This window comes from Phodopus roborovskii, unplaced genomic scaffold, assembly GCF_943737965.1.
Source record: "Phodopus roborovskii unplaced genomic scaffold, PHOROB, whole genome shotgun sequence".
NCBI classification, from domain to species: Eukaryota; Metazoa; Chordata; class Mammalia; order Rodentia; family Cricetidae; genus Phodopus; species Phodopus roborovskii.
In genome coordinates this window covers 18,256,067-18,282,721 of record NW_026125397.1, presented here as the reverse complement: position 1 = coordinate 18,282,721, position 26,655 = coordinate 18,256,067, and the positions used below count along the sequence as shown (strand labels likewise).

General features: G+C 42.4%; 1 protein-coding gene across 1 annotated transcript; it reads left to right on the top strand.

The window, feature by feature from the left end:
• Positions 1-205: 205 nt before the first annotated feature.
• On the top strand, positions 206-25,898 carry Nus1 (NUS1 dehydrodolichyl diphosphate synthase subunit). The gene is made up of 5 exons (XM_051175519.1): positions 206-742; positions 15,434-15,559; positions 16,348-16,497; positions 21,719-21,818; positions 24,456-25,898. The coding sequence occupies exons 1-5, from the start codon at positions 328-330 to the stop codon at positions 24,544-24,546; spliced, it is 882 nt and encodes a 293-aa protein (XP_051031476.1). The 5' UTR covers positions 206-327; the 3' UTR covers positions 24,547-25,898.
• Positions 25,899-26,655: the final 757 nt, after the last annotated feature.

Below are 26,655 nucleotides of genomic sequence, written 5' to 3'. Positions count from 1 at the left end.
CCCCCAGGGGGCGCCGGCGCCCGGGAGCCCGCCTCATTCTCCAGCGCCCGTTCTCCCTAGGCGCTCTGTGTCGGTCGGCTCCAGCCTCGACGCCCAGCCGCGGCGGCCAATCAGAAGCGTCCAGGTACCGGCGGGGGCGGGGCTGCCGAGGGCGGAGGAAGATGGCGGCGGGGGCTCGGTGAGCTGTCGACCGTGGCGAGGGGCTCGGGCGCGGGGGGTGGGGGGACGCGGAGCGATGGCCCGCGCCGGCCGCCGGGGCGGATAAGACCCCGTGGCGCCGCGGGTGTGGGCCGGAGGGAGGGGACGGTGCCCGAGCGCCACGGGAGTATGACGGGGCTGTACGAGCTGGTGTGGCGGGTGCTGCACGCGCTGCTCTGCCTGCACCGCGCGCTCGCCGCCCGGCTCCGCGTTCGCTTCGGCACCTGGGACTGGATCTGGCGGCGCTGCTGCCGCGCCGCCTCCGCCGCGGTCCTAGCGTCGCTCGGCTTCACGCTCCGCAAGCCCCCGGCCGTCGGCAGGAACCGGCGCCGTCACCGGCATCCGCACGGGGGGCCCGGGCCGGCCGCCGCCCACCCCCGGCTGCGCTGGCGCGCGGACGGCCGGGCCCTGCAGAAGCTGCCGGTGCACATGGGCCTGGTGATCACCGAGGCGGAGCAGGAGCCCAGCTTCTCGGACATCGCGAGCCTCGTGGTGTGGTGTATGGCCGTGGGCATCTCCTACATTAGCGTCTACGACCACCAAGGTGAGGCCCGGGCGCGAGGAGGTGGGGTGGCAGGGACGCCGCCGAGCCCGAGGACCGCGCGTCGGCCGACTTGGCTGCCGGTCGCCTTGCGAGGCCGCCGCCCTCCGGGCCTCGCGACTTGGGGTGGCTCTCGGCCCTTGAGTATAAATCACAGTGCCGGCGCTTTCGAGGAAGGGACATCGGTACTATTCTTGAACGTTGACCGAGGCTTTGGATTTGGTTGTGTATTTTTTAGCATTAAAAAAAAAAAAAAGAGAGAGAATACATACCGTATTCCGTTAAGGGAGATGGTATCTATTTGGCTTTCTTTCACAAGCGAGGGAGCTGACGTCGAGAACGTAAACGGATTTGCCCAAGGTCACAAAAGTAATAATGGGGAAAGAATTGTAGCCAGTGTCTTCCAAGGGGTCCGGCGCGGTCATCCTAGGTGCGGCCGGGCGGTGGAGGATGGTGGAGGATGTATGCATGAGCCGTGTCGTGTCGTGGGTTTCCCCAGACCAGCTCTTGGAGTTAGATGACACTTGAAAATGAGTTTCTGAAAAGTATGTGAGAGTTTAGATAGGCCCGGAACAAGACGGTGCACCCCTGTCTCTGAAGCCTGGGATCGTGTGTGATTTTTTTAATCCTCAGTGGCCAATACAGTACTCCATGCGGCTGACTGAGTCTAAGTCATGATCAAGGCAATGAATTTCTTCACAGATTTGTTAAGAAATTTTGTTCAACACATATTTCATGGCAACAAGCCTAAAACACCATGCCACATATATTCCTCGGAGTCTTGCCTTCATCTTGGGTACTCTCAGGCTCGCAGGGAGAAAGGCACGCACTAGGTGATGGATGGATGATATTTGGGAGAGAAATTCCGAAGAGAGGAACTTTGAGAGTTGGTGTAGAGGAGATGAAATTTGAGTAGGGCATTGAAGAATAGAGGAGGGAGAGAAAGGGGAGGGAGAGGGAGAGGCGTGAATGTCGTCAGTCCTAAATGCAGTGGTATTTCCGTGAAAGATAAAGATGTGGAGATAAGAATGAGTTAGGAGTATTGGGATGCAGGAAAGAAAAATGATTGCCTGATTCTTGGTTTAGTAAATTGCCCGCATGCCCTAGAGAAGCAACTTGAGTTTTACTTTTCAATCTTCCTCAGTTTGCTATTTAAGTGCTGGGTTTGCCTAGGGTAAGCAGTAATCACTGGCTGCTTGTAGCCAGCAAGGAGTGTGGTTCCACTGAGCCTGTCGTCAGAAACGGTGATTTACTCTGTAGGCTACAGAGACTGGCAGTATAGAACTTCCAGTACAGTCAGCAGTGTTGGATATACCATGGCAATTAAAATAGAAATTAAAGGCATTAAGTAGTGGTGGATTGACTTATATCGGGTGGGAAGGAAAAGGCAGAGCTGAGTTGTTCGACACAACTGCGTCCTGCGTGCCGTCACTTCCTTGTTCCTGCAATTCCTGTTACTGCATTTCTGAAGTGACTCAAGTCCTTTGTCACATGTTCTTAGAGGGAAAATGATTGGCAATGAAAAGGCGTCAACTTAAAACAAGTTTTGGCTGAGACCCGAACAGAGCTTCAAGAATTCTGAGTACTAGCATAAAAACATTTTTAAGTGGTAATTTCGTAGTTTAAATAAGTGGTCTTCAGTTTACTTACCTTGGCTTCTGACTGATTCGTTCATGAAGGAGAAAATTTAAACAGTCTGGCATCTAATGTTAATGTGTTAGGAAATAGTTTCAGAAGCATAATGAGGAAAAATAAGACAGGGGAGAGATGCTAGCTGAAAGGCAGCATGAAGGAAGAGATTAAGTTTTAAATTGGGTGGACAGGGACAAAGTCTAACTTTTGAATAGGTAAAGATGTTTAAACTTTATTTCCTCCACTATGCTTCTACGTAAGCTTGTTTCTTCTATACAGATACTTAGAAAAATGTATGTGTATTGACACACACATACACACACATATAAATAAATGCTGCCTTTCTGTAGAGGTCTGTAAAATGAAGTATGTGTAAGAAATGATATAATGTTCAAGGAGAGATATTTATTAATTATTAATTAGTATTAATGCAGGCCGATACATAAATCAGAGATGACAGCTGAGTGTGAAAGACTTTAGGAGAGCAGGGCTTTCCCTTAGGAGTGCTCTTCCTCCATGTGGCTCTAGGAAGACGGGACGGTGACATTTGTATTGGAACTAGCAAAAGTAGATAGGATTTGGAGCTTGAACAGTATCCTGTCCCTGTATGTGGGCTAGAGATGCCACTGCTTTGGTAAGATTTTGATGAGGTTTCACTTAACAATAGCATTGAATCGAACCTTGGGAGCGGTAAATAGAACAGGTAAGTTTCTTTAACAGAATGCTGGAAAATAAGGTAAGATGAATGACTGGGCAGCTGTTTTGCTTATGTGTGGTTTTGTGGAAATCTATACCAAAGTTCAGTGTTTTAAAATAATTATGTGTTGGCTCAGTTCTGTTGTGTAATTTTCTTTGGGATCACTTACATAGATTGCAGTCAGATTACTGGCAGGGACATGAAGGTTGCTATTATGTGTCATCCATTGTGTGCCTGGTTTGTAATGGCTGGAATAGGAGAGAGGAGATGGTTATTTGTCTTCCTATGTTTCCCACATGGCTACTGTGGGCTTCCTTATGCAATAGAAGCTTCAAAATTAATCAGATTGCCTCCAGATCAGGCGTTCCCAGAGTCAGACCAAAGCTGCAAGCCTTTAGGACCTAGCTTAAGCAATCAGGCATACATCTGTCTTGAATGAAGGAAATAGATTTTACTTCTCAGTGGAAAAATGCCTTGTGCCTCAAGATAGAGCTGAAGGGATTTGATAGCAGCCACTTTGGAGGCAAATTTACTGATTTAGTTTCCCCCATCTTAACATATCTTAAATCTCAAATCTGTATTTAAATAATACTCATTCTGATTATGATGGCTTTTAATTATGATTGTTTTTAATCCTTAGACTAAAATACCTAATGGTATTTATGTACTTTGAAGTGTCTCTTCCCGTGAACTGAGGGTCTTGCTTACTTGCTTTTGTAGGGTCTTGGTAGGCTGGCCTTCAGTTTAAGGTTCTCTTGCCTCAATTTCTCTAGTACTGGGATTACAGGCTTGAAATGAGCTCTTCCTGTGTTGCCCAAATACCTGGACTCAGATGATTGTGTGTTAGCTTCTATAAAGCTGGAACTATAGGTTTACCTCATAGCTACAAAACAACAACAACAACAACCCCCCCCCAATATTTCAGAGATGCTTTATATATATTAAAACACTGAGCCTTTGGCCAGTTGAGCACTGTAGCCCTAAGCTGTTCAGTTAAGCCCTTGCCTTTTTTTTTTTTTTAATTATACTTGCAAACTTTGTTTGATCGTGGTAATTTCTGCTGTATTCATACATTGGAAATTGAGGTTTTCTTAGAAGATTGGTCAGGAATTTTTGAGCTCCGAGTTCTCATAAGGAGAATTGCTTATTTTGTTTACATGATTATGATTTAGGAAATGATTATGATATGTGTAAAAACTATTTCTTAATGCGGTTGGTGTTGTGTACACTTGAAGTGCGTTGTCTGGGTGGGGGATGGGTGCTGTCTTCATTGTGCAATTGTGTTGGTCCCATGCTTGTTGTAGGGTTCTTTAGAAAAGTTTGAGAAGGAGTCCTTGGAATGTTATAGGAAACACCGATTCATCACACTTACTGATCAGCTGATTTAAGATAGTCCAACCTGGGCATCTCTATTTTTATCAAACTACTTTATGGCACTTCTGCACACTGGAGTTGACCTTAACACAGAACAGAAACTACTCTGCCTTATGTAAGGTTAATCATAGGCTGGAGCTGGAGCTTGGTGGATGCAGACCTGAGACCCTGCATGCACACGCCACACGCTTCATCTTTCACATTGTTCACGTGTAATGATAATTTGGGGGAGTGCTGTCTCTTTATTTGTCCATCTGTCCTGTGCAGTAAATAGTTTTGGGGTCATGATTTCTCACACTAGCCCTAACAGGACTGCCCAGTGCCACCCCAGCCTTCTTCACTGATTTCTCCCTGCTCTCCGTACCTCTTATTACACACCATATTTAGGTGTCTTGCTGCCACCTCTTTTTAGAGTGTCTGGATTGCTCACTCACCCCTCCTCCCTCCTCCTCTTCTTTCCATACAGGGTTTCTCTGTGTACTCCACACTGTCCTGGAATTTACTCTGTAGATCAGGCTAGCCTTGGACTCACAGATCTGCTTGCCTCTTCCTCTCTAGTGCTGGAATTAAAGACATGGACCACCACCGCCCAGCTCACTGATCCTTGTGAGTGTACCCTTACCTCCTGTTAGTCCATCTTCCTCTGCCTTAGTCTGTTTCTGGACCTCCTGAGGACTTTGGGTACCTCTAAAGATATTTCTGTTTTCTTAATGTGTGTTTGCACTTGACGCTTATACATCAGAAGCTCCTGGATGCCATCTCTACTTCTCCCTTTCGCTTTTGTCAAGGTATGGCTTGGTGTTAAATGCCTGCCATGGTCAGGCAGTGCTGCTGGTTTTCTTAGCCCTTCACAGACACTATATTAGTTACAAAACTGTTGGCCAGTGGCTCGGGCTTCTGTCTTAATTATTAATCCATAACTACTAATCTATGTGTTTCCACGTGGTCTTGGCTTACCGGAGAATGCCTGGACCTGTTTTACTCCTTTGGTGACCTATGTGGCAAGTGTTTTTGGTGGGCTCCCTCTGCCCACCTTTCCCAGAATTCTCATCTGTTAGTCCTGCCTATCTTCCTGCCTAATTGGCCAACAGTGTTTTATTCATCAACCAATAAGAGAAACATATGTCCAGAAGGACATCCCCCGTCAAGGTAGTGCACATTCTTTGACTCGAGCGGGCTGCACTTCCCATACACAAGCATAACGAGCTGAGTTGGCAGCTCTTGTTTCCTGAGGGTGAAACCTAGAATCCTTAGGAAAGTAAACTTAAGTCTCTTCTAGTCTGGCCTATGACATAGATGATAGCAGGAGGCATGACTCTTAAATAATGATTGTTCTCCTGTTGCATCAAACAGGTGCTAGATGTGTTTGAAAGTCCAAATACATTCATAATTGTATTTGATAAGCCGAACAGTGTGCCTGGGATGTTTGTATTCCTAGAATTTGGCATTTTACCTCACCATCCTCAGATGTTGTATTCTCATTTTTCTTGCAAAAGACTCTACCAGAATCCTATCCTTGATTCTTAGAGCAGCCGACCAAGCCTGCCTCATTGGGTAGGCTCTGAGTCGTGTCATCCCTGTCTTGCTTTATCTTTGGAAGGCTCTGTTCTGCTTTGCTTCTTGATGTGAGGAATGATGTTGTTCTCCATACTTTTCTATTAGTGCTAGGTCTATGAATTAAAAACGTTACTATTTTTAGTTCCCATGTGTGCTTCTCAAGTGAAGGTGTTTTTGGAGGCCAGAAGAGGGCCTTAGGTCCCGGAAGCCAGAGCCACTGGCAGCTGGCTGTGACCTGCCTTTTGTTGGTTTTGGGAAGTGATCTTGGGTCCTCTGTAAGACCTTTTAATTGCTGAGCTATCTCCATTCCCCATATGTTAAATTCTAATAGTAACAATTATTTTTTGTTAAATTCTTGAAAAAAATTTAGCTATTTGGTATGGAGGTCAGAGAACAACCTGCAGGAATCTTCTTATGAGGCCCAGGGGGATTGAACTCAGGACTCCAGGCTCAAGGACAAGTGCCTCTGCTTCTGAGCCATCTCATTGTGTGCTGCATGCTATACCAAAATGCAATAATTCTGAAGGGTTTCCCGCTCCAGAAACAAAGACTCGAAAAGCCAAGAGACACATTCCCTAAGGAACTAGGTCTAGACTTTGAACCACATTTTACTGAAAGGCTTCTGTTCTTACAGCTGTTGTGCTATTTTCACCATTTAGAGACCAGACAATAGTCACTTCACAGACTGATTATGTTGCACCATCTTCAGGTGTGGTGTCATGGCACTGACATATAGGTGACAGGAACTTCATAGAAAGACTTTAAGGCAGGCAGTTTCCTTATCTCGCTGACCTAAAGGGTCACCTGAGCTAGCGGACACCTGTTTAATCTCCACTGTTTCACCATGGAGCGCTTGCTTTCCAGGAACTGTTTGTCAGATAAGCAGAGCTATGAAGGCGGTCTTGTTTTCAGAACATGGCGACTTCAGCTGGAGGTGTAGCGTGTGTGTGTGTGTGTGTGTGTGTGTGTGTGTGTGTGTGTGTGTGTGTGTGCGCGCGCGCGCTTGCCTCACATGTGTGAAGCCGTGAGCTCAGTTCCTGATGTCAATGAAACAGATAAATTAATAAAGCATGCAGCTGGAACTGAGAAAGCCTGTGTGTCGTCTTCAGCTAACGTACTTGTGTTGCACGAAGCCATCAGTGCCTGCTTGTCTCCTTGCTGCAGTAGGTTAATGTTCTAGTGTAATTGTTGATCTGTGAGGTGTCCCGGGGCGCTCCATTAAAGTAAAATAGTTTAATGACTGTGGTAGTCATGTAAAATTTTAATATGTATTTTTTCTTCATTTAAAATAATTGTTTTCTTCTCCTCCAGTAACATGGTGGTTGTGTGCTATAGAGGTTAAATGAAGGTAATCAACAGGTAATTTACTTAGGTCTCTAGTTGGAAAAAAAAGGCATTCCAATTGAGGGCATTGTCTATAAGGGAATACTGCTCTAATTGCATAGTTTGGAGGAGCTCGGTGACTAGCAGAGGTTGTTTAGCCTTGTCTTTCTTTGTCCTGGGAATCCTTTTTGCTAGATATTTCTTCAAAGGTCTGCTTCTACGGAAGGAACAATTGTAAAAATTCTAGTAGATATGTTAAATGTTACTTTAAAAGTCATTTTATAGGTTTGATTATACATTTCACGTGAGTTTTGAAAGAACCTTTATGAAGTACAGGCAAGATTTGTTGAGTGTGTATTTGTTTAATCTCCTTGGTCCCTGGTTCTCTTAATTTGGAAAGGTCTTTATGTCGTGGCACATGCTTAGGTGTGGGGTGGGCGGAATGTTGAGACCTGAACATGACCCTGGAATGTCCCTTAGAGCAGAGCTTTTACAGTAGGTCCTGAGGGCTGTATGGAATCTCTTAGGTGGATTGGTAGACTTGATTTTGTTTGAAATGTTGCTTCTCCTGGTCTCTGTGCACCATGTCGGCTTGGCTTTCTTGGTTTACGTCTGTACCTACTGGCTCCTCTTTTGTTCCCCTTGTAAATATGAGCGGTGTGCGGGCCCTGGTCTTTCAGCTCAGCGTGGCTATGCACAGCTGGGTAAGCGGGGTGTGGGCAGTTTAGTGCTCCAGGTGTCTCTCCTGCTCTGTGATTTCAGCCTCACCGTGTTGACTTGCGGTTTGTACCTCTATCCCGCATTGCTTCATAACTTCAGTTCTGTGTCTCCAACAGTACGTGTCCAGAGCAGTGCTCTTGAAACCCCCAAATCTGCTGTCTCGGGTTTCCCCATCAGTCTTCTTACACTCTGTTGGTGTCTACTGTTAGGCGTCTCCTTATAAGGAGCGTATCTGAAGGACATAAGGAGCATATCCCCCTTACTGCTGGTATCTGCTCTACCCAAATTTCAGTTGCCACCATCTGTCACTTGTGTTACTACACTAGCCTCCCCCTCCCCCTTTTAGTCTTTATTAGCTTCTGGCCCTCTTTAATCTAGTCATCACCTACTAGCAAAATAATTTTCTGTAGCAACATGGTTGGGATTAAATACAGGGCCCATGAATACTCAGCCACCAAGCCAAGTTTTTAGCATCTCACTCTAGCTCAGGCTGGCCTCGAACTCAAGATCTTTCTGCTATCCAGTCTTAACATTATAGATGTAAACAACCATGTCTGGCTGTGATTTGTTTTATTTTTAAAAAACATCATTCAAATTCTGAATAAAACCCTCTAGTAGATTCCTAGTATACTTAGAATGCTAAATGCACTACTAGGAATAAATGGTCTCCTTTGGTTGTCTGTCTCTCTTTTTCTTCATTTCATTTATCCTTTCTTCCTCCCTCCCTCCCTCCCTTCCTCCCTCCCTCCCTTCCTTCCTCCCTGCCTCCCTCTCTCTCCCCCTCCTTCCTTCCTTCTTTCTTTCTTTTTTTGGGGGTTGTTGATTTCAAGGCAGGGTTTCTCTGTGTTAACTTTGGAGCCTGTCCTAGAACTCTCTGTGAAAACCAGGCTGGCTTCAAACTCACAAAGATCTGCCTGGCTCTGCCTCCCAAGTGTGTGTGCCCCCCCCCAACATTTATATTATTTTCTATGTCTCTAATCTCGTAACATCCCCGTCCCAGTTTTATCTCTGTTACTGTAATAAAGCATTCTGACCATAAGCAACTCAGGGTAGGAGAGGGTTTATTTGGCTTATACGTACAGTTCATCATTGGGGAAGTTAGGGCAGGAACTCAGAAACCAAAGAGAACCCTGCTTGTTGGCTCTATCACAGGCTCATGCTTACTTACCTTCTTAGGACCCTGGACTACTGCTTAGGGATCGGTGCCACCCAGTGTTCTGGGCCTTCCTCTGTTAACAACCTCCCACAGGCATGTCCACAGGTCGGTCTCATCTGGGTGATCCCTCAGTTGAGACTTCTCAGGTGACTCTTGATAATTAAGTCGGCTGGGACAATCCTTCTTTCTACTTTCCTGTTACAAGCACATACAACACCAAAAATAATAAATACTGAATGAGTGGTAATTTAGACCTAGATTTCAGGTCAGATCCTTCAACACCTAAGGACAATTGTTTGACCACCCTGAATCTATTTCGCTATCTTTATCATTAAAGGATAGGATAAGTTCTCCCTCCCTCCCTCCCTCTCTCCCCTCCCTTTCTCCCTCCCTTCCTTCCTCGTCTTTCTATGTAACTCAGGCTGATCTAGAATTCCCAGTCCTTATGCCACAGCCTCCTAAATGCAGGGATTATAGTCATTCACTGATGACAGGGTTCCTGTCCCACCTGGTCCCGCAGCCCTTTAGTCCCAAATAAACACACAGAGGCTTTTATTAGTTATAAACTATTTGGCTAATGGCTCAGGCTTCTTATTGGCTAGCTCTCTCTTAATGATCAACCCATTTCTATTAAACTTTGTGTTGCCACAGGGCTGTGGCTTACCTGTAATGCTCCAGCATGTAACTCCTTCCGGTGGACATGGCATCTCTCCAGCAACTCTCTCTGTCTTCTTCCCAGAATTCTCCTAGTTTGATAGCTCTGCCTATACTTCCTGCCTGACTACTGGCCAATCAGCATTTGTTCATTAAGCAGTAAGAGAAACATACATTCACAGCATACAGAAGAACATTCCCCATCGATGCACTGAGTCTGGCTTAAAATAGATGGTTAAATTACAATACAATATTCTGCTTTCTCAAAATTATGTTTTCAGATGGGTTTTCCTTAAATTGGTTAAATCCAAATGGATATGAATGCTCACCCTCTTTTTCATTCCAGCATTCTTGGATCAGTCAGGATAGGTTGTAGAAGGCAAGGAGGGTGGATTGTGAAATTAGGGGACCGAAAAGCTCCCACACAGCCTGTGCTATTACTTGAAAAATTATGTCAGTCAAAGCCTGTATAGACTTTGATTGCTAAAGAGAATTGTAAGCTAATAATACTCACAAACTTTATGGATGAAATAAATGCCACAGAGTGTGACCAGCCATAGGGGCCAGCTGTGTCATTAGGAATTTTCCTTGTAACCTGTTTCATGTAAGCCTTGGACAGAAACATAGCTTTTATTTTAGCTGTTCTCTGCCCAGCTTAACCTAGAGCAAGGCTCTCTGTGCAAATCTGGCTCGACCAATTCTGCCCTGTAATTCTACATGCAATCAGGAAGTGTCTGTTTGTATTTTGAGAGCTTCCTGGAAACTAAACTCAGGTTTTGTTGTTAGTTGGCACTTAACACTGATAAGTCAGTTTATTAAGTAAACACTGAATTCCTGTTATATGGGAGGAGACTTGGGAAGGAGATGAATAAGCTAGACATTCACAGTAAGAATAGAATTTAGTGGTGGAGGTGGTTGGTTAACACTACTTTAAAAAGGGCAATACCTAGTTTATTAACATATTTGAACAAAATCCCTGTGAATTGGAAGAATGGGTCACCGCGAAAGGTCTCTGGAAGGAAATGACACCGGATGCAGTATGAAATAAAAATTAGCCTTATCTCAATCCTTTTCTTATAACATTTGCATCAACAGCCCTTGTGTGTATTTTGCACATTCCAGACTGTACTTTGTCTTAAGATTTCCCCTATCTATAGGTAACTTTATAACTTCCTAGACTCAGCTTAGTGCAAATCTTGCTTTGAAAAATTGTTTCACTTTATTTATTTATTTATATATTATATATATATATATATATATGAGAGAGAGAGAGAGAGAGAGAGAGAGAGAGAGTGTGTGTTGTTTGTCCTTGAATGTGTGCCAGGACATGTGTGTGGAGGTCAGAACACAGCTGTTGGAATTGACTCTTTTTACCATGTTGGCTTTTGGGATTGAACTCATATTAAGTACCTTTGCCTACCTGTTGAGACATCTTGTGGGACCCAAGTCTTGCTTCTTCTGATAAGCCCTCTATTGGAAGACATTGCTTTTTATTACTGCTTGTCTTTGCTGTGAAGAGACACCATGGCCACAGTAACTCTTCTAAGGGAAAACATTAATTGGGACTGGCTTATGTTTCAGAGGTTTAGTCCATTGTTGTCCTGGAGGGAAGAGATGAATGGAGGCATGAAAGCAGACATGGTGCTGGATAAGTGGCTGACAGCTCTACATCTGGATTCAGTGGCAGCAGGAAGGAGAATGAGCCCCTGGCTTGGCTTGAGCTTCTGAAACCTCAAAGTCCACCCCAGTGACACACACTTCCTCTAACAAGGCCACACCTACTCCAACAAAGGCACATGTCCTGCTCCTTTCAAATAATGCCACTCCCCGTGAGTCTGAAGGCATCATTTTCATTCATATCACCACACTACTGTTATGTGATGAATCCAGCGCGGTGTTTGCAGGCCGCTGATCCTCTCCCTTCTTTTCCTGCCTCCTCCCTTCCCCTGTGCTCCTCATCTCTTCTTTTTAAGCTAGATGGTTAGATGGGTGCCACATGGTTTCCTTTTTTTCTCTAAGGACTGTGGTGGTCAAAAACCTTAATCTCTATGCATGGTTGGAAGAACAAAAAACATTATATTTTTGTTCTCCGGTTTAAACATTTTTTAAGCTTTGTATGGTTCTATTTCTAGACCATTGGCTGCATTGGTTCACGAGAGAGGAGGACGCAGGAGCAGGGAACAGAGTTCCCATGGCTAGGGACACAATGGAGATAGCCCTCCTGGAGACAGCTTTGGCAAATCAGCTCAGCTTTATTCCAGAGTATAAGAAATATACAGAGCTGGGGATTCTGGGGTTGTATCACAAGTAATAAAAACCCAGAGACAGATATTGAGGTTCAAGCTGAAGATAGAGAACCAAATCATGCAACTAAGGTTCTTACCTCTACCAAGGCTCAGACCAGTGGGGGCTCCTGTCCTCAGTGTGGCTGCCGACTGACTCCTCTCTCCTCCCGTCTTACATTCCTCTCCAGTGCTGGCATCAAAGGCGTGTATCACCACCACCCCGCCTCTATGGCTAACTAGTATGGCTAGCTTTGTACTCTGATCTTCAGACAAGCTTTATTTATTAATTCATAAACAAAATATCACCACATTTTGTCTAATACAAAATAGAAGTTTATAGCTAATATAAGAAACTATATGCAATATATACAGGCAATAAGTACATCAGCAATGTCTAGCCCATTTGCATTTGACATATTCAGAGAAAATACTCCATTATCTATAATGGTGAGTCCAAAAGGTTGTTTCTAATTCACTTTCTGTTCTTATTTGCATTATCAAATTATCTTTTACAGTCTCTCAATCTTTGACACTTTACACCTCTTTAGTGAGTTTCTTTTCTGAGTCTGGTAAACAAGGAAAACTTTATCTAGTCTTCAGCTCCTTCAGAGACCTGAGAAGGAAATAATATTAACCGACTAAGCAGGAATTATGAACAAGCAACCCCCTCCCCCTCAAACATGAGAAATGACTAAAACAGCTGACTGCATGGACAGTCCCCCAGGTTCTTCTTCAGTATTGGGGCCTCCATCTTCGGCCTATCGGCCTAGCATATCTGACAGACTTTTCTGTGAAGCAGGATGTTTGAAGGACTGTCACATCTTGTCTTGGCAAGGTTTGACAGTTACTCTCTTTGTGTCCTGCTTGTCCAATTTGGACAACATACTGTCAGCATTTGAGGCAAGGACACTTTCTGGCCCAGTGGCTTACTTTGGCCACAAAGAAAGTAAACTCCACCATCTTCTCTGTAGTAGATTGGTGCTGCTAGGAGCAGACTTGTCTCATTGTCATAAAACAAAACAGAAAACACCCTGCTATATTAAGGCATCTTAAATGCCATATTCTGTAGATATCCGAAGTGTTTGAAGATGTTCTGTCTATTCAAAATTACATCTGTTTGACCTTGTAAATATACCTTATATGACTACAAATCCAATTGTAATAGGTGAATAATTACTAACCTGCATGTCATTATTATATAGTTAGTTGGTAGTAATAACTTTCAAAGGCTAAATTTGCAGTATATTATTATATGGACTATATAGGTACAATAAATACCTTGAACAAGGTTAGAAATGTATGCGTAGTATGCTTTAACCAAATTACCCTCAAATTTGTATCAATATATAAAATTTGCATATAATATATAGAAGTCCAATGCAATGTAAAATATTTAAAACTAGTAGTTGCTGCTTAAAAGGAGATTCAATAATCTACTCTCTTATCCTATCATATCTGTACCTCCCTTTTTTCTTTTCAAAGTAAGAATCATGAATCTAATCTCCTTTGTTTAGCTTTTTTCTTGACCATTACCAGTAACAACTTCTAACCAATTGAATGCCCCCAAACCACCTACCCCACCTCTTGGCAATGTGAGCATCATGTTCTTAAATCCACTTTCTGCTGGAGTAATGGCATCTTTAAGGAATCCTGAAAAGAGAAATTTGGGTTAATTGTCAAGTCCTGTGACAGGTAGTTGTATCATTTGTTGTCTGGTGTCTGTGTAACCTTAGGTTGTTCCTCTCTAGACTTATAATGCAATGCTCAATTGGTTGTCCTTTAAATTCCCCTGTCTGGGTTTGAATGTCTCTGTGAGCTGCTTTAATTAGGTTTTCTAAGGCCTGTATCTTGGCACTCATATCAACCAACTTTTTTAGGGATAAGCCAAGAATTACCAAACTGACAACGAAGATTATCAAAATGATAATTAACAGTGTGTCAATGCAGGTTAACTTGATTATCCCTTCATTTAATTGTTCTAGTTTTAAACCATCCATTGCATAATCGTAGAGACCTAACTCTCTCCATTGTAATAGTGTTTACCATTTTTAATGTGGGAAAAAACGCTCTTTGAACTAATTCCTTCCTTTAAGAACTCCCAATTGTCTTACCAAATCTGCTGACAGTGTTAGTGACTGTGAAGCTTAGCATCTGATTAGAGGACTAGCCTGTGGCCCAGGAGAGGGGCTCTACCAAGGCTCAGACCAAAAGGGGGGGCTCCTGTGCTCAGTGTGGCTGCAGACTGAATACACTGCACTCCTGTCTCCTCCTGGCATCAAAGGTGTGCGCCACCACCGCCCGGCCTCTATCTGTGGTTGACTAGTGTGGCTGCTGAGATTAAAGGTGTGCGCCACCACCGCCTGGCCCGTGTGGTTGACTAGTGTGGCTAGCTTTGCACTCTCACCTTCAGACAAGCTTTATTTGTTAAATCATAAACAAAATATCACCATATAGGAAAAACCAATTTACATTAAGTGGCACGCTCCTATCATTAGGCTTCACACGTGACAGCAGGGTCCTATGGCAAAGCTCCTAGTTATCATGTGTGCAGCAGGGGAGGCTTCTAACAGGTAAGTGTGCCATGGGTCACACTAGAGATAACTCAGGCATCCAGGCTTAGAGACAGCTTTCAGATGAGGTCAGTCCTCTGGGCCTAGGGACATTCTCCAGATAGGGCAGGTAGAGAGCAGGAAGTGTTGCTGAGAGGTAAGTAAAGGGAGTCCTCCATGCTGCTGAGCTTAGAGAAAGCTGCCAGGCTATGGCAGACTGCAACCTCTGACCAGGGCCCCCCAACAGTTTTGCTCCTATTTTATTCTTTACTTTGTGTATAATTTATGCTGCTTTCTCTCATTATAAAGCAAATCAATTGAGGCAGTATCATTTAATGTATCTAATAAGTCTGCAGAGAAAAGATGTTAGATTGGGAATCAGGAATAAAGACATTTCTAGATCAGCCTCTTCAGGACACTGGATTTCAGTTTCTTTGGTTGTAAATAACGGTTTCAACTAAGGGCCCTCTTAAATTCCTTCCCAAGTCCTAGTCTGTCATATTCATATGTTCACATTGCTTCCAAGTAGCTGACTTCCTTTCTGTGTGAGCCTGAAGCCAGACTCTTCTATTAACCAGCATTGCTGTCATGTTTTCCTTTTAGATTCTAGTTGGAGATTAGTCATTACTGCTTTATTTGAAATACGTCCTGTTTTGGGTCTACTATTATATCCATAGCAAACATCCACTAGTCATTGAAGAATATCACCTAACCTGGTTGTGATCTGTTTGCTCATATTTTTTTAAGGTATTTTCAAGAGAAATAATTCCAGATTGATGGATGAAATTTTAAAACAACAGCAGGAACTTTTGGGCCTAGATTGTTCCAAATACTCACCAGAGTTTTCAAATAGTAATGACAAAGACGATCAAGGTAAGTGTGTGTGGGCAATTGGGCATGGCCATAGGAAGATGTATTTGTGTTTCAGGGCAGAATTTGTCATATTCTTCATTTATTTTGCTCTGTTAGTCTTTATTGTCAATGATCTTGCTAGAAGGTAATATTTAGAAAATGATACAATAGCAATTGACATTATGGTAAAAAAAAAAATCACATTAAAGAATCTATTTAACCATGCAAATTTTATAGCCCTGTGAACAGAGAAGCTCAAGATATATTTATAACAGTAAATTTAATGAGTATATAAATTGATACAAAACTGGTTTTTCTATAGGGTAATATGAAAGAATGTTTATAAGTGATACTTTTGTATTATTATCTGTTATCTGGAGTATAAAGTAGCTTCCAGAGTCAGGTAGGCATTTGGACAGTGCACACATACTCCACTAACGCATACTTTTCTTTGGACTGAAGTTTTCTTTTATGCTATTACTAAATTTATTATGAATATAGATGGCATTTTTAGATAAGAAAAAATTGTAGTTATCTTCCTTTGTAGAGGCTTTATTCACTATACAAAGCTACTTTTGGGGTTATGTACGTGTTACATAAAAATACGCACCATTGTGACCTGGGGTGCATGGCTTCTTTCAGAGGAGCATAGGAGGTGGGTTTGGATATTGGCGCTGAAGAGCTTGAGTGGTCCCTAGGTACCACAGTTGTATCTTTATTTTGGTCTGAACTTTCTGCGTAAAACTGATTTTGAAATAAAAGTAGACAAGTGCGTTTTTAAATATTATCTTGTCTGTTTTTTTCTCTAGTTTTAAATTGCCCTTCAGCAGTGAAGGTGCTGTCCCCAGAAGATGGAAAAGCGGATATTGTGAGAGCTGCCCAGGACTTTTGCCAGTTAGTAGCTCAGCAGCAGAGGAAACCCACAGATTTGGATGTGGATCTGCTAGACGGCTTACTTAGTAAGTCAGAAATGTTTCCCATTTTGTCTCCCAAAGACAGATGAAAGAGAATATTTGGATTCTTTTCATTCTACACAATCTGGTTCGCCTGGCCTGGTGGCTCGAGCCTGTAATCCCAGCATTCAGGAGGCAGAGGCAGGCAGATCTTTGTGGTCCAGGCTAGCTAGCCAGGGCTCAATAGTGAGTCACCATCTTTGGGGGAGCGGGGAGACTCTTATTGTTGTATTCCTTACAGTTCTGACATTTAATGACCCGCATGTGATGATTTCAGGATATAGAACTGATCCTTGCACTTACTAGGAAGATTTAGTAAAAGGGAAGGATTTAAACAAGCAAACAGACAATGTATTTAGGTGTTATGAGGGCAACAGTGTGAGGGATAGCTTTCTGGGCTTGCTTCCCTTCCAGTTCATGAGAGTAGCTCGCCAGGCTTGGCGGGTGGGAAGCACCTCTACCCCCTGAGCCTCCTTGCTCGTTCAGGGAAAGAGTTTTTGAGGACTTTTTCTTTTAAATGAATATTTTTGGAAGTAGGGTTTTAGTCCTGGTTTTCTGCCCCTCTTTTACTCTTTTTTCCTTTCTAGTTTTTTGTTTTGCTTAAAGAACTTGATGGGGCTGGAGAGATGGCTCAGTGGTTAAGAGCACTGGCTGCTCTTCCAGAAGACCCAGGTTCAGTTCCCAGCACCCACAGGCAGCTCACAGCTGCCTGGAACTCCAGCTCCAGGGACTCTGATACCTTTATACCAACTCACATAAAATAAATTTAAATAACTTTTTTTTTTTTTAAAGAGCTTTATTAGTAGGCAACTCCCCAAATACAGCCTTTTATTCAGGCCTCCTTTTTGTATTTATTCTGTTTGCTATGCAGATGAACCACTGTATGTGTCATGTTTTGCTAAAATATAGCATCACAGGTAAATGCACACACAGATATATACATATGCACCACACCTCACCCCATACTGCTGATGAATGTCTTTGGTTTGTTGTTTCTCTCTGGAGCCCTTAGGAAAGTTTTGCCCTAACTCTGTGGCCCTTCTTATTAGCATTATCTTTAACATTAAAAAAAAAAAAAAAAAGGCAATTTAACAAATTAATGTCCATGGATGGCTTTTGTAATCATGCGGTATCAAGACCTTTATTTTTCAATTATTACCATTACCATAGAATGTTATTTACCTTACTTGCTAATCATGCATTTTCAGGGAGTGGCAGACCATTGTAGGAGTATGTCACCAGAGTTACTGAGATATTTACTATTTCTTGGACATTTGGGAATTCATGGATATATCCTGCATGGTACCCTGGGGGCTTATAGATAGATGGCTTTCAGATGTCCCATTGGGATGAAGTGGTGAGCCAAGGAGCTCCAGGACTTGTTAATTTATAATGAGGATGTGTATAGACTTCGGAAATTATTTATTTTTAGGTTGATATTTCTTCCTTCCCTTTCCTCTCTGCAAATCCTTCATATTATGCGTGCACATCGTTTTTTAAATTCATGGATTTGTTTTTATCATTTCTTGTTGCACGCACTCCCCCCTTATTGTTGTTGGGCCCCTTCCCCTCCTAATCATGACCTGCTCAGGCTGCGTAGTGTCACTTGAGTGTATGTTTTCTGGGCTGACGTTTGGTACTGGGTACCCAGTTGGTGTGCTTGCGTCTAGGGAAGACGATTTCTCCTCTCAGCTGAGGCCTCACGGGCCCTTCCCTGTGCACTTAGCATGCCTTTTATTGTTGCCCTTGTTTGGCTCTTGTTTAGGCAGTTATGCTGTTGAGACTGTATGGGTGCAGCTTCTCACATTGCTAGGAGACACACTTTCACAACAGGGGCTCTGATCGTCTTGCTCTTACAATCTTTACCGTGGATTTTAAACTTAATTAACTGATAAAATATTACCACACACTGCACACCATCGCTCTCATAGTCCAACTGTGTTCAGACTTTACTCGGCTCTCCAAACCAGTGGCAACCACTGGTTTGCTTTCTGACTAAATTTTGCATTTTTAAGAAATTTTATATTAAAAGCAAGCAAATAATATGTAGACTTTCATATCTTAGCTAATACTGTTTTTTTTTTCCATTTTTTGCTTTTTGTTGTCCCCTAACATAGTGCTTTTATTGATTATTTGGGAATTTTACATGATATACCCCAGTGACTCACTTCCCAGACCTCCCAGGTCTGCCCCACCCCCACCCTTGTGACCTCCCCTCAAAAAAAGGAGAAGAAAAAGCAAGTCCAATTCGTGTTGCCATACCCTCACTGGAGCATGGCCACACTCCCCATGGCCAGCCCCTTAAAACAGGCTTCTCCCCACCCGCACTGACGCCAGGGTCTCACTGTGTAGCCATGTCTGGCCTGGAGTTAGTGCACTGCATGGAACAGGTGGCCCAAAACTCAGAGATCCACCCGCTTTTAGGGTTAATGCATTAGTACTTCCGTACTCTTTATTCTTTTGTTGAGTAGTATTCTGTTCTGTGGATATAACTCATTGCAGCCACTCACCAGCCACTAGACATTTTGTTTGTAGTTTTGGATAGTGTTGCTGTGACACTTGGCGTGCACGTCTTTGTGAGGGTGTGTTTTCTTTCCTCTAAGGTAGATAGATACCTAATAATGGAAGCAAGGTAGAAGGCTCTGTCTTCTCCTCATTCTTGCTGAAGTACAGTGCTCTCCAGGGTTGATTTTCTCATGTTTGTCTTTAAGTGTAGTTTGAGCCCTCTAGTATCTACGTGGTAATATTTAACTCATACTTTCCTAATGGCTAATGATATTGACTATCTTTTATGCGCTGATAGGCCATTGTAATTTACTTGGTAAAGTATGTGTTTAAATATTTTGCCTGTTTTTATTATGTGCTCATTTATGGCGTATGTGCATTGCACTTGTGTGCTACTGTGCACACGTGCAGATGAGGGACAACTTTAGTCACTTTTTCTTTTCAGGTTTTTTGGTGAGTCACTGTCCTTTGTAATAGATAAATATATATATACATATATATATGTACATATATATATATATATATGTATATATATCTCAGTTCCCTTTCTCTTCCTTTCCCTCCCTCCCTCCCTCTCATGCTCCCCGACCCCCCCTCCTATCACATTCCCCTCACAACTCCACAGGGAGGGTGATGCCTTCCAGTCCTTTGTATTTTTATATAAGCTTGAGGGTTAGCCTTTTCAATTTGAACACACACACACACACACACACACACACACACACACACACACACACACACTCGCATGCATGGGCGCGCATGCTTTTTTGTTTTTGTAAAATGTAGTTATTTTGTTAAAATATTATTTTAAGATAGTAAGAGTAATATTTTTAATGGATAAGTGGAATATGCTATTTCATTTATATTATAATCACTCACATAAATAGAAACTCATTATAGCTTGGAATAATATTTGAGAGTGCTAACAAATGATTGTGAGCAAGCAGTTTGAGATCTGCTAATTAACAGCTAATTAACAGACGGTAGTGTGTATTACCAGTATGCCAACATCATGAAGTTCTAATAAAAAATGCAAACTATTTCAGGCTATATTAGGGAATCAAATGAAGAGACATAAGCACAAGGGGCTAGGAAGTCTCAGTAGGTGAAGTTTGTCCTCTGTACACCCAAATGCCGAGGTGCACATGCCAGCACTCAACACCTCACACACAGACACAAGAACAAACACAGACTGCACATTTAAGGAGGAATAATAGGACTATTAGTCTTGCCCACTGAAAGAAAATGTAGAATAATTCTGAAATTATCCGTTAAGTGATCATGATAATAAATATAACATACTGCTTTTCCTTAAGTATTTTAAATGCATTGCCTCAACCTTCACGCGGGCCTCTAGATTATATTGCTCATATTACCATTATTATTTATCGTGATTTTTGTGCCAATGAGATGGGAAAAGGAGACAAACAAAATCACAAAGCTTGTAAGAGGTTCAGCTGGAACAACTTAGGTTTAGCAGTTTTCAAATTCTGCACTCTACATTTGTGAAGCCACAGAGAAGTTGTACTTTATAATTTTGGGTAGTTTCTTTTAGCTATACTCCAGTGGTATATCTTTCGTGTGTGTGTGTGTGTGTGTGTGTGTGTGTGTGTGTGTGAGAGAGAGAGAGAGAGAAAGAGAGAGCTTTTTCCCTTCTCCTAGTCCCTCCCAGATCATTCCTACCTTTTTACCCACCAAACTTTATGGTCTTTCTGTTTAAAAACAGACAAAAACAACAACAAAACAAAAAATAACATGCAGTTAAAAAAAACAGCAATCTACCTATTAATAACACAAAAAATGAAAATCAAAATAAGTAAGCAAAAGACAAAAATTACCTAAATAAGCCAGATGTGGTAGTGCTCGCCTTTAATCTCAGTGCTCAGGAGGCAGAGACTGGGGGATCTCTGAGTTTGAGTTTGAGGACAGCCTAAGCTGCATAATGTGACCTTGTCTTAAAAAACGTAAAAGCCCAGCAAAGCTGAGGTGTGCACACACTTTTAAGTCTGGGTTACACCTATGAGAGGAGAAGAAAGGGAGCGTCTGTCTTTCTGAGTGTGTTGTATGTGGTCCCACAGGGTTCCCAGCTGCATATCGTGTGTTTTAGTCTTGGCTGTAGTCTATGTCGATCCATCTAGGTTATTAGTCATCCAAGGACTTGCACACTGGCTGTGCTTGCACACCTGAAGATTCTGACTCCAGGGATCTGTGCTTGGAGTCGAAAAGTTGCATTTTAAGTTAATACCATTCCTCAAGTCGTCTTGGCCCTGTCTTTACACTAGATTTTTTTCCTGTCCCTCCACAAGGGTAGTTTGCCACTCACTCATGGCTGTAGGATTTTATTTCCAGGACCTCCCTGTTAAGTGCCTAGACATGGAGCCTGTATCCTCAGATGAGTATAACTGAGTGGTCCGCATACCCCAAGCCCCTTGAATTTCATATTATAGCCAGCAAACTGTGCATTTGTTCTGTCTCCTGCCTATACCTTCCAGTTCCCATTTCTGTCCACACCGTTGGGCAGCGAGGGATCCGCCCCCTCTGCCTCCTCAGAATTCTTTAGTTAGTTTAGTTTTGTCCTTTTAAGATTTGTTTTTATTAAAATGTATTAAAGCATTCAGATAAGGCTCCAGAGAACAGACCAGGAACCCTAAGAAGACACTTAATTGTCTTATTTTGTGTATAAATAGTCTGTGCTAATTTTATGTTTGTCTTTATTCCCAAGGCTCACATGGTTTCCCTGATCCTGATTTAGTGTTGAAGTTTGGTCCTGTGGACAGCACATTAGGCTTTCTTCCCTGGCAAATCAGATTGACTGAGATCGTGTAAGTAACTGAAAATGTGTTGGGTTTGTTCTTTGATCCCAGCGCTGTACTAGATCTATTGGCAATACTGTTTCCTTTAGTTAGTCTGAGAGGCAAAACAAGGGCCTGTGGATGGAGTGGACAGTGAATATGTGATTGTGCAGATGTTTGATGTTGACATTAATTATCATAGGGGATCAGGAACAAGCAATATCTGAGTGCTGAAGTTGTTGTAAAGAAAAAGTAGGAATGCACTCAGGCATATCTATGACACTGATAGTAATGGTAGGAGACATAGTGAGTAGCAGGACGCAGAAGAAAACTCGTGATGTTTGAAGTCGCAGGGAACTAGTCGTGTTGGAGGTATGGGACGGGTGAAGTGGGTGGAGGGGTGGTCAAGGGCTTCGGAGTCTGGATGGTTAATGATAAAGTAAGGAGTGGAGACAGGTGGAGCCTATAGGCAGAACAGGAATGGTGATTTTGGAAGCTTTATTTGGCTATTATGGCTAGCATTGGTTTGGAGAAAGGATAAAGTAAAAAGACAATTGAAGGGCCATACTGTGATTTTGGGTTGAGTACAGTGAAGGCGATGAAATTACTTACGAAGAACAGGGTTTGCTGACTCTTTCTAAAATGGCCAGAAAATAAATAAATACCTTAGGTCTTTCAGGTCATGTAGTATCTTTCTATTTAACTAAAATATGCCCAGCTCAGCAAGTACAGCGAAATAACCATAGACAGCGCATGAACAAATAGATATGACTGCTATTTATAAAAATAAACTATTAACTTGGCTGGAGGAACAGGACCAGGGTGAGCTATCTGGTGAGTTCTGGACAAGCCTGATCTATCAAGAGAAACTTTGTTAAACAAACAAAGATAGGTTGTTACTTGCTGACCCCTGATTTAGAATAAAAGAGAAGGTGTTTTGTTTCATTTTTTAAAAAATTTCCCTAGACAGGGTTTTTCTGTGTAGTCCTGGCTGTCCTGGAACTTGTTCTGTAGACCAGGCTGGCCTTGAACTCACAGAGATCCTCCTGCCTCCGCCTCCCGAGTTTTGGGACTAAAGGCATGTGCTACCATACCCAGTTAATGTGTTACTTTTTAAAATGGGCATTTTAGTGTAGAGTTGAGGATTTAGGTGACAAATGTCTAGCACCTCACAGGTTGTCCATTGTATCTGTGTCTATACATTTGTCTTCCAGTTCATATTTTGTTGAATTTTTGTTCCCCCAGCAGACTAAGCCCCATGATGTCAGATAAGGCATCTGGGTCCTAAAATGAGCATGCTAAAAAGCACTCGGCCATTTCTGAGCCAGTGAGGGTAGTGGCACAGTGCTTGAAGACGGGCAGATAGGGCAGTTGATAAAATGTGGAAGAGGACAGAGGGATGTTGATGGGGACCCTCCCTCCCTCTATTTTACACCCCAGCCACAGTCTCCCCCGTCCCCTGCAAGGGAATGTTGGAGTTGTAAGGGGACACGAATGCCATAAGTATCATTTGAATAGAGGCGGTAAGACAAGGTTGATAGCGGACATTATAGTGTTCATTTGATGTTAAAAGAGCAGAAGGAAAACTTGGCCACTTTCACAATTCTGACAGTTGGAGGAAGGAAGTAAGGTGTGAGTACGTGTGAGAGAGTGTGTGTGTGAGTGTATGTGTGTGTGAGCGAGTGTATGTGTGTATGTGAGTGTGTGAGTGAGTGTATGTGTGTGTGTGTTTAAGTGTGTGTGCATGAGTGTGTATGTGTGTATGTGAGTGTATGTGTGTGAGTGTGAATGTGTATGTGTGTTTAAGTGTGTGTGTGCATGAGTGTGTATGTGTGTGAGAGTGTATGTGTGTATGAGTGTGTGAGCGAGTGTATGTGTGTGTGAGTGTGTGTGTGTGAGAGTGAGTGTATGTGTGTGTGTATGAGTGTATCTGTGAGTGTATGTGTGTGTGTATGTGTGTGAGTGTTTGTATGTGTGTGAGGGAGTGTATGTGAGTGTGTGTGTGGGAGTGTATGTGTGAGTGTATGTGTGTGTGAGAGAGTGTGTGAGAGTGTGTTTGTATGTGTGTGAGGGAGTGTATGTGTGAGTGTGTGTGTGTGTGTGAGTATTTAATGTGACTGGAACTCTGAACGTGGCTTTTGTAATCTGTTTGTTTGGCCCTTACTTTTGTGAATTTCCAAACCTCATGGAGCTGTTTAAAGTTGAGGGCTTTTTCGTATCAGTTTTTGACAGTTATTAAAGTACCCTCGTCATGTGTTCATGCTGCCTGTCACACACGGTGTAAATGCTCCTGTAGTAGTTGGCAGCAGTGGGTTGCACATTCAGTTATCGGTTGCCCCTGTGCCATTGTGTGGAAAGTGTGTGCTGCTCTGGCAGAGGCTAAGCCCGGCTTCACACACTGTTAGTGCTGACTTCAGTGCGACCATGCAGAGCTCTGAAAGTGGATTTGAGTACATTATTAATACAGTATTTTTAACTGTGACATAGGTTTTGTGTTAATAGATTGTGATAATTTTTGCTTGAGCTATCTCACAGTGAGTTTGACTACTGACTTAGCCTGTTCTGCATATAATTTACGTTTTTCTTCCCTTACTTCCTTTTGCATATAGCTCCTCCCCCATATTATAGTGTATCATCTAATCCCCCCACTTTGCGTTTTCTTTCCAGCTCTTTGCCTTCTCACCTAAACATCAGTTATGAGGACTTTTTCTCCGCCCTTCGCCAGTATGCAGCTTGTGAACAGCGTCTGGGAAAGTAGTGGCTCCTGGTTGCATAACAGGATTTCAGGCTTATGGAGAAAAGGACCCAATTGACTCTGATGTTTACAAAGTACCTATAAAACCTTGTACACACCTAGTTCATATTCCTCATAATTTATCAACAAACACAAAAAAGTGTCTTACTTGAGAGTGAATGAGTGTGTGCGTGTGTGCGTGCACGTGTGTGTGGAGATAAATTTATAAATGGGGCACATTGGAGAATGAGTCCATAGACCTTCAGCTGAAGCAGGTAGCAGCCCTGTCTTAGGAACTGAGACTTGAGGTGGAAAGGCTTCAGCTCCTGCTGCTCCTCTGTTTTTGCGGGGAGTGAGGGGGTAGAGAGAGCTGGTGTAGTTGTTTGTGGTGGGAGGGGATCATTTTTGTTCAGTCTTTCTTAGTGACCAAACTTTAATTTTTAAGAATAATATATTGACTTGTTTGTGGAAGTGTCCTCATTGTGAGGGTCATTCGGAGATTCCGGATTGCTCATGTTGAAAGTTTGCTCACCTGCAGAGCGAAGGCAGCCCCCTCAATTTTCCGTCCATTTCATTTCTGCATTATAGTAAGCATTGAGATTTAGGAGTATTGGTCTGGTGTCTGGTCTGGGTTGTAAAGATCATTTGAAAAAAACAAAATCTTACAGCATTGAAGTACAGAATACAAAAAATTTAAATATTGAATTAGGCGGTTGAAAACCAAGAAAAGTGAATAAATGATAATCTTAAAGGTGGAAAATTTCCTGAGAGGACAGTTTTGATTTCTTTGTGTGATGAGTAGTATGCTATATAGTACCCAAACCATTTAAAGAAAATGTTTCCATTATCCATTAGCCTTTTATTTAAAATAAACATTTGAGAGAAGTTAGCCAAGGCAGCTTTTTCCCTCAGAAGTGACCTGCCCCTCTCTCGAGTGCTCCTGGAAATCTCAGCGATGGCTTTGCATAATGATTAAGTAGGATGGAGCCTGTATTACCAAAGTCTGTGAGCATACTTTAACTCGGTCTTCTGTGTTCTCTTGTATTCTAGAGAACAGCACTGCTTCTGACAGAATTGTATTCTTGATCGATGTTTAATGTTTTCCCACTGATAATCTTGGATGGAAACCATTCTTTAGATTTGATGGACAGTTTTCAGAAAACTTTTATCAGCAAGTATACAAGAGTCGTGTACATTTAGGATAGAGAAGTTTAAATATTAGGCCTCAGAAATCTGAAAAATAGCAAAGAACCTGGGTTTGGAAAGTATGGTCTGGAATTACCTGTCAGACTCTGACGAATACATGTTTCAGCTTTGGATTACAAACCCCATTTATGATTTTTAAAATATACTTGAAATAAAATGATTAAAATGAATTTTGGTCCAGTGACATTACTTTGCACTTCAGGTTTTCTTTTTGTATAGAATTTTAAAGTTTTAATTTATTGCCAGAATTTTATGTGAAGCTATAATGTATTTAAAGGTTATTAGAGAATTCCCCAGTTTTGTTCCCCTGTTCCATGGTTTTATTCCTCCACAGGGGGAGGTAATTTAAGGCAGTTTAACACCTTTTGTAAGCATGGTAGGTACAAAAACGGACCTTCGGGGGGTATGCTCAGCTTTAATGAGTTAAATTCATTTGGCTCAATTGAAATAAGGGAATTCAAAGTTTGCTAAAATGAAGTTTGCCAAATTGCCCTTTGGAATAGATCCAAAATCATGAAGCGTCAAGTTATACTTTCTTTCATAGTATAGCACAACAAAACAAATCTATAGCCTATGACGCAAGTCTGTTTTGGCCTTAGAAAAAGGTTGCTTAAGCAAGTTAAGGGTTTTGAATTTAAATACAGGCGTCCAGGGATCTTTTCACTTGAGGGCGAGTGCTGATGCCACCTGACAATTTGAACAGCACTGGTCATTCTTCAGTTTCTGCCAAGGCCATCACAAGTTGGATATCATCAAAACTTCCTTTGTGCTCCCAAGGAATTTAGTGTCTTCACATGTTTAAGTTGTTTCTTCTTGACATGCTCCACAATGAAAAAGACACCAAGTAGAACCTACTCAGCAGATGACATGGAGCATACAAAGAAGTTGGAGCGATTAACTCCATTCCGAAGTCTGTATTGCTCCTTG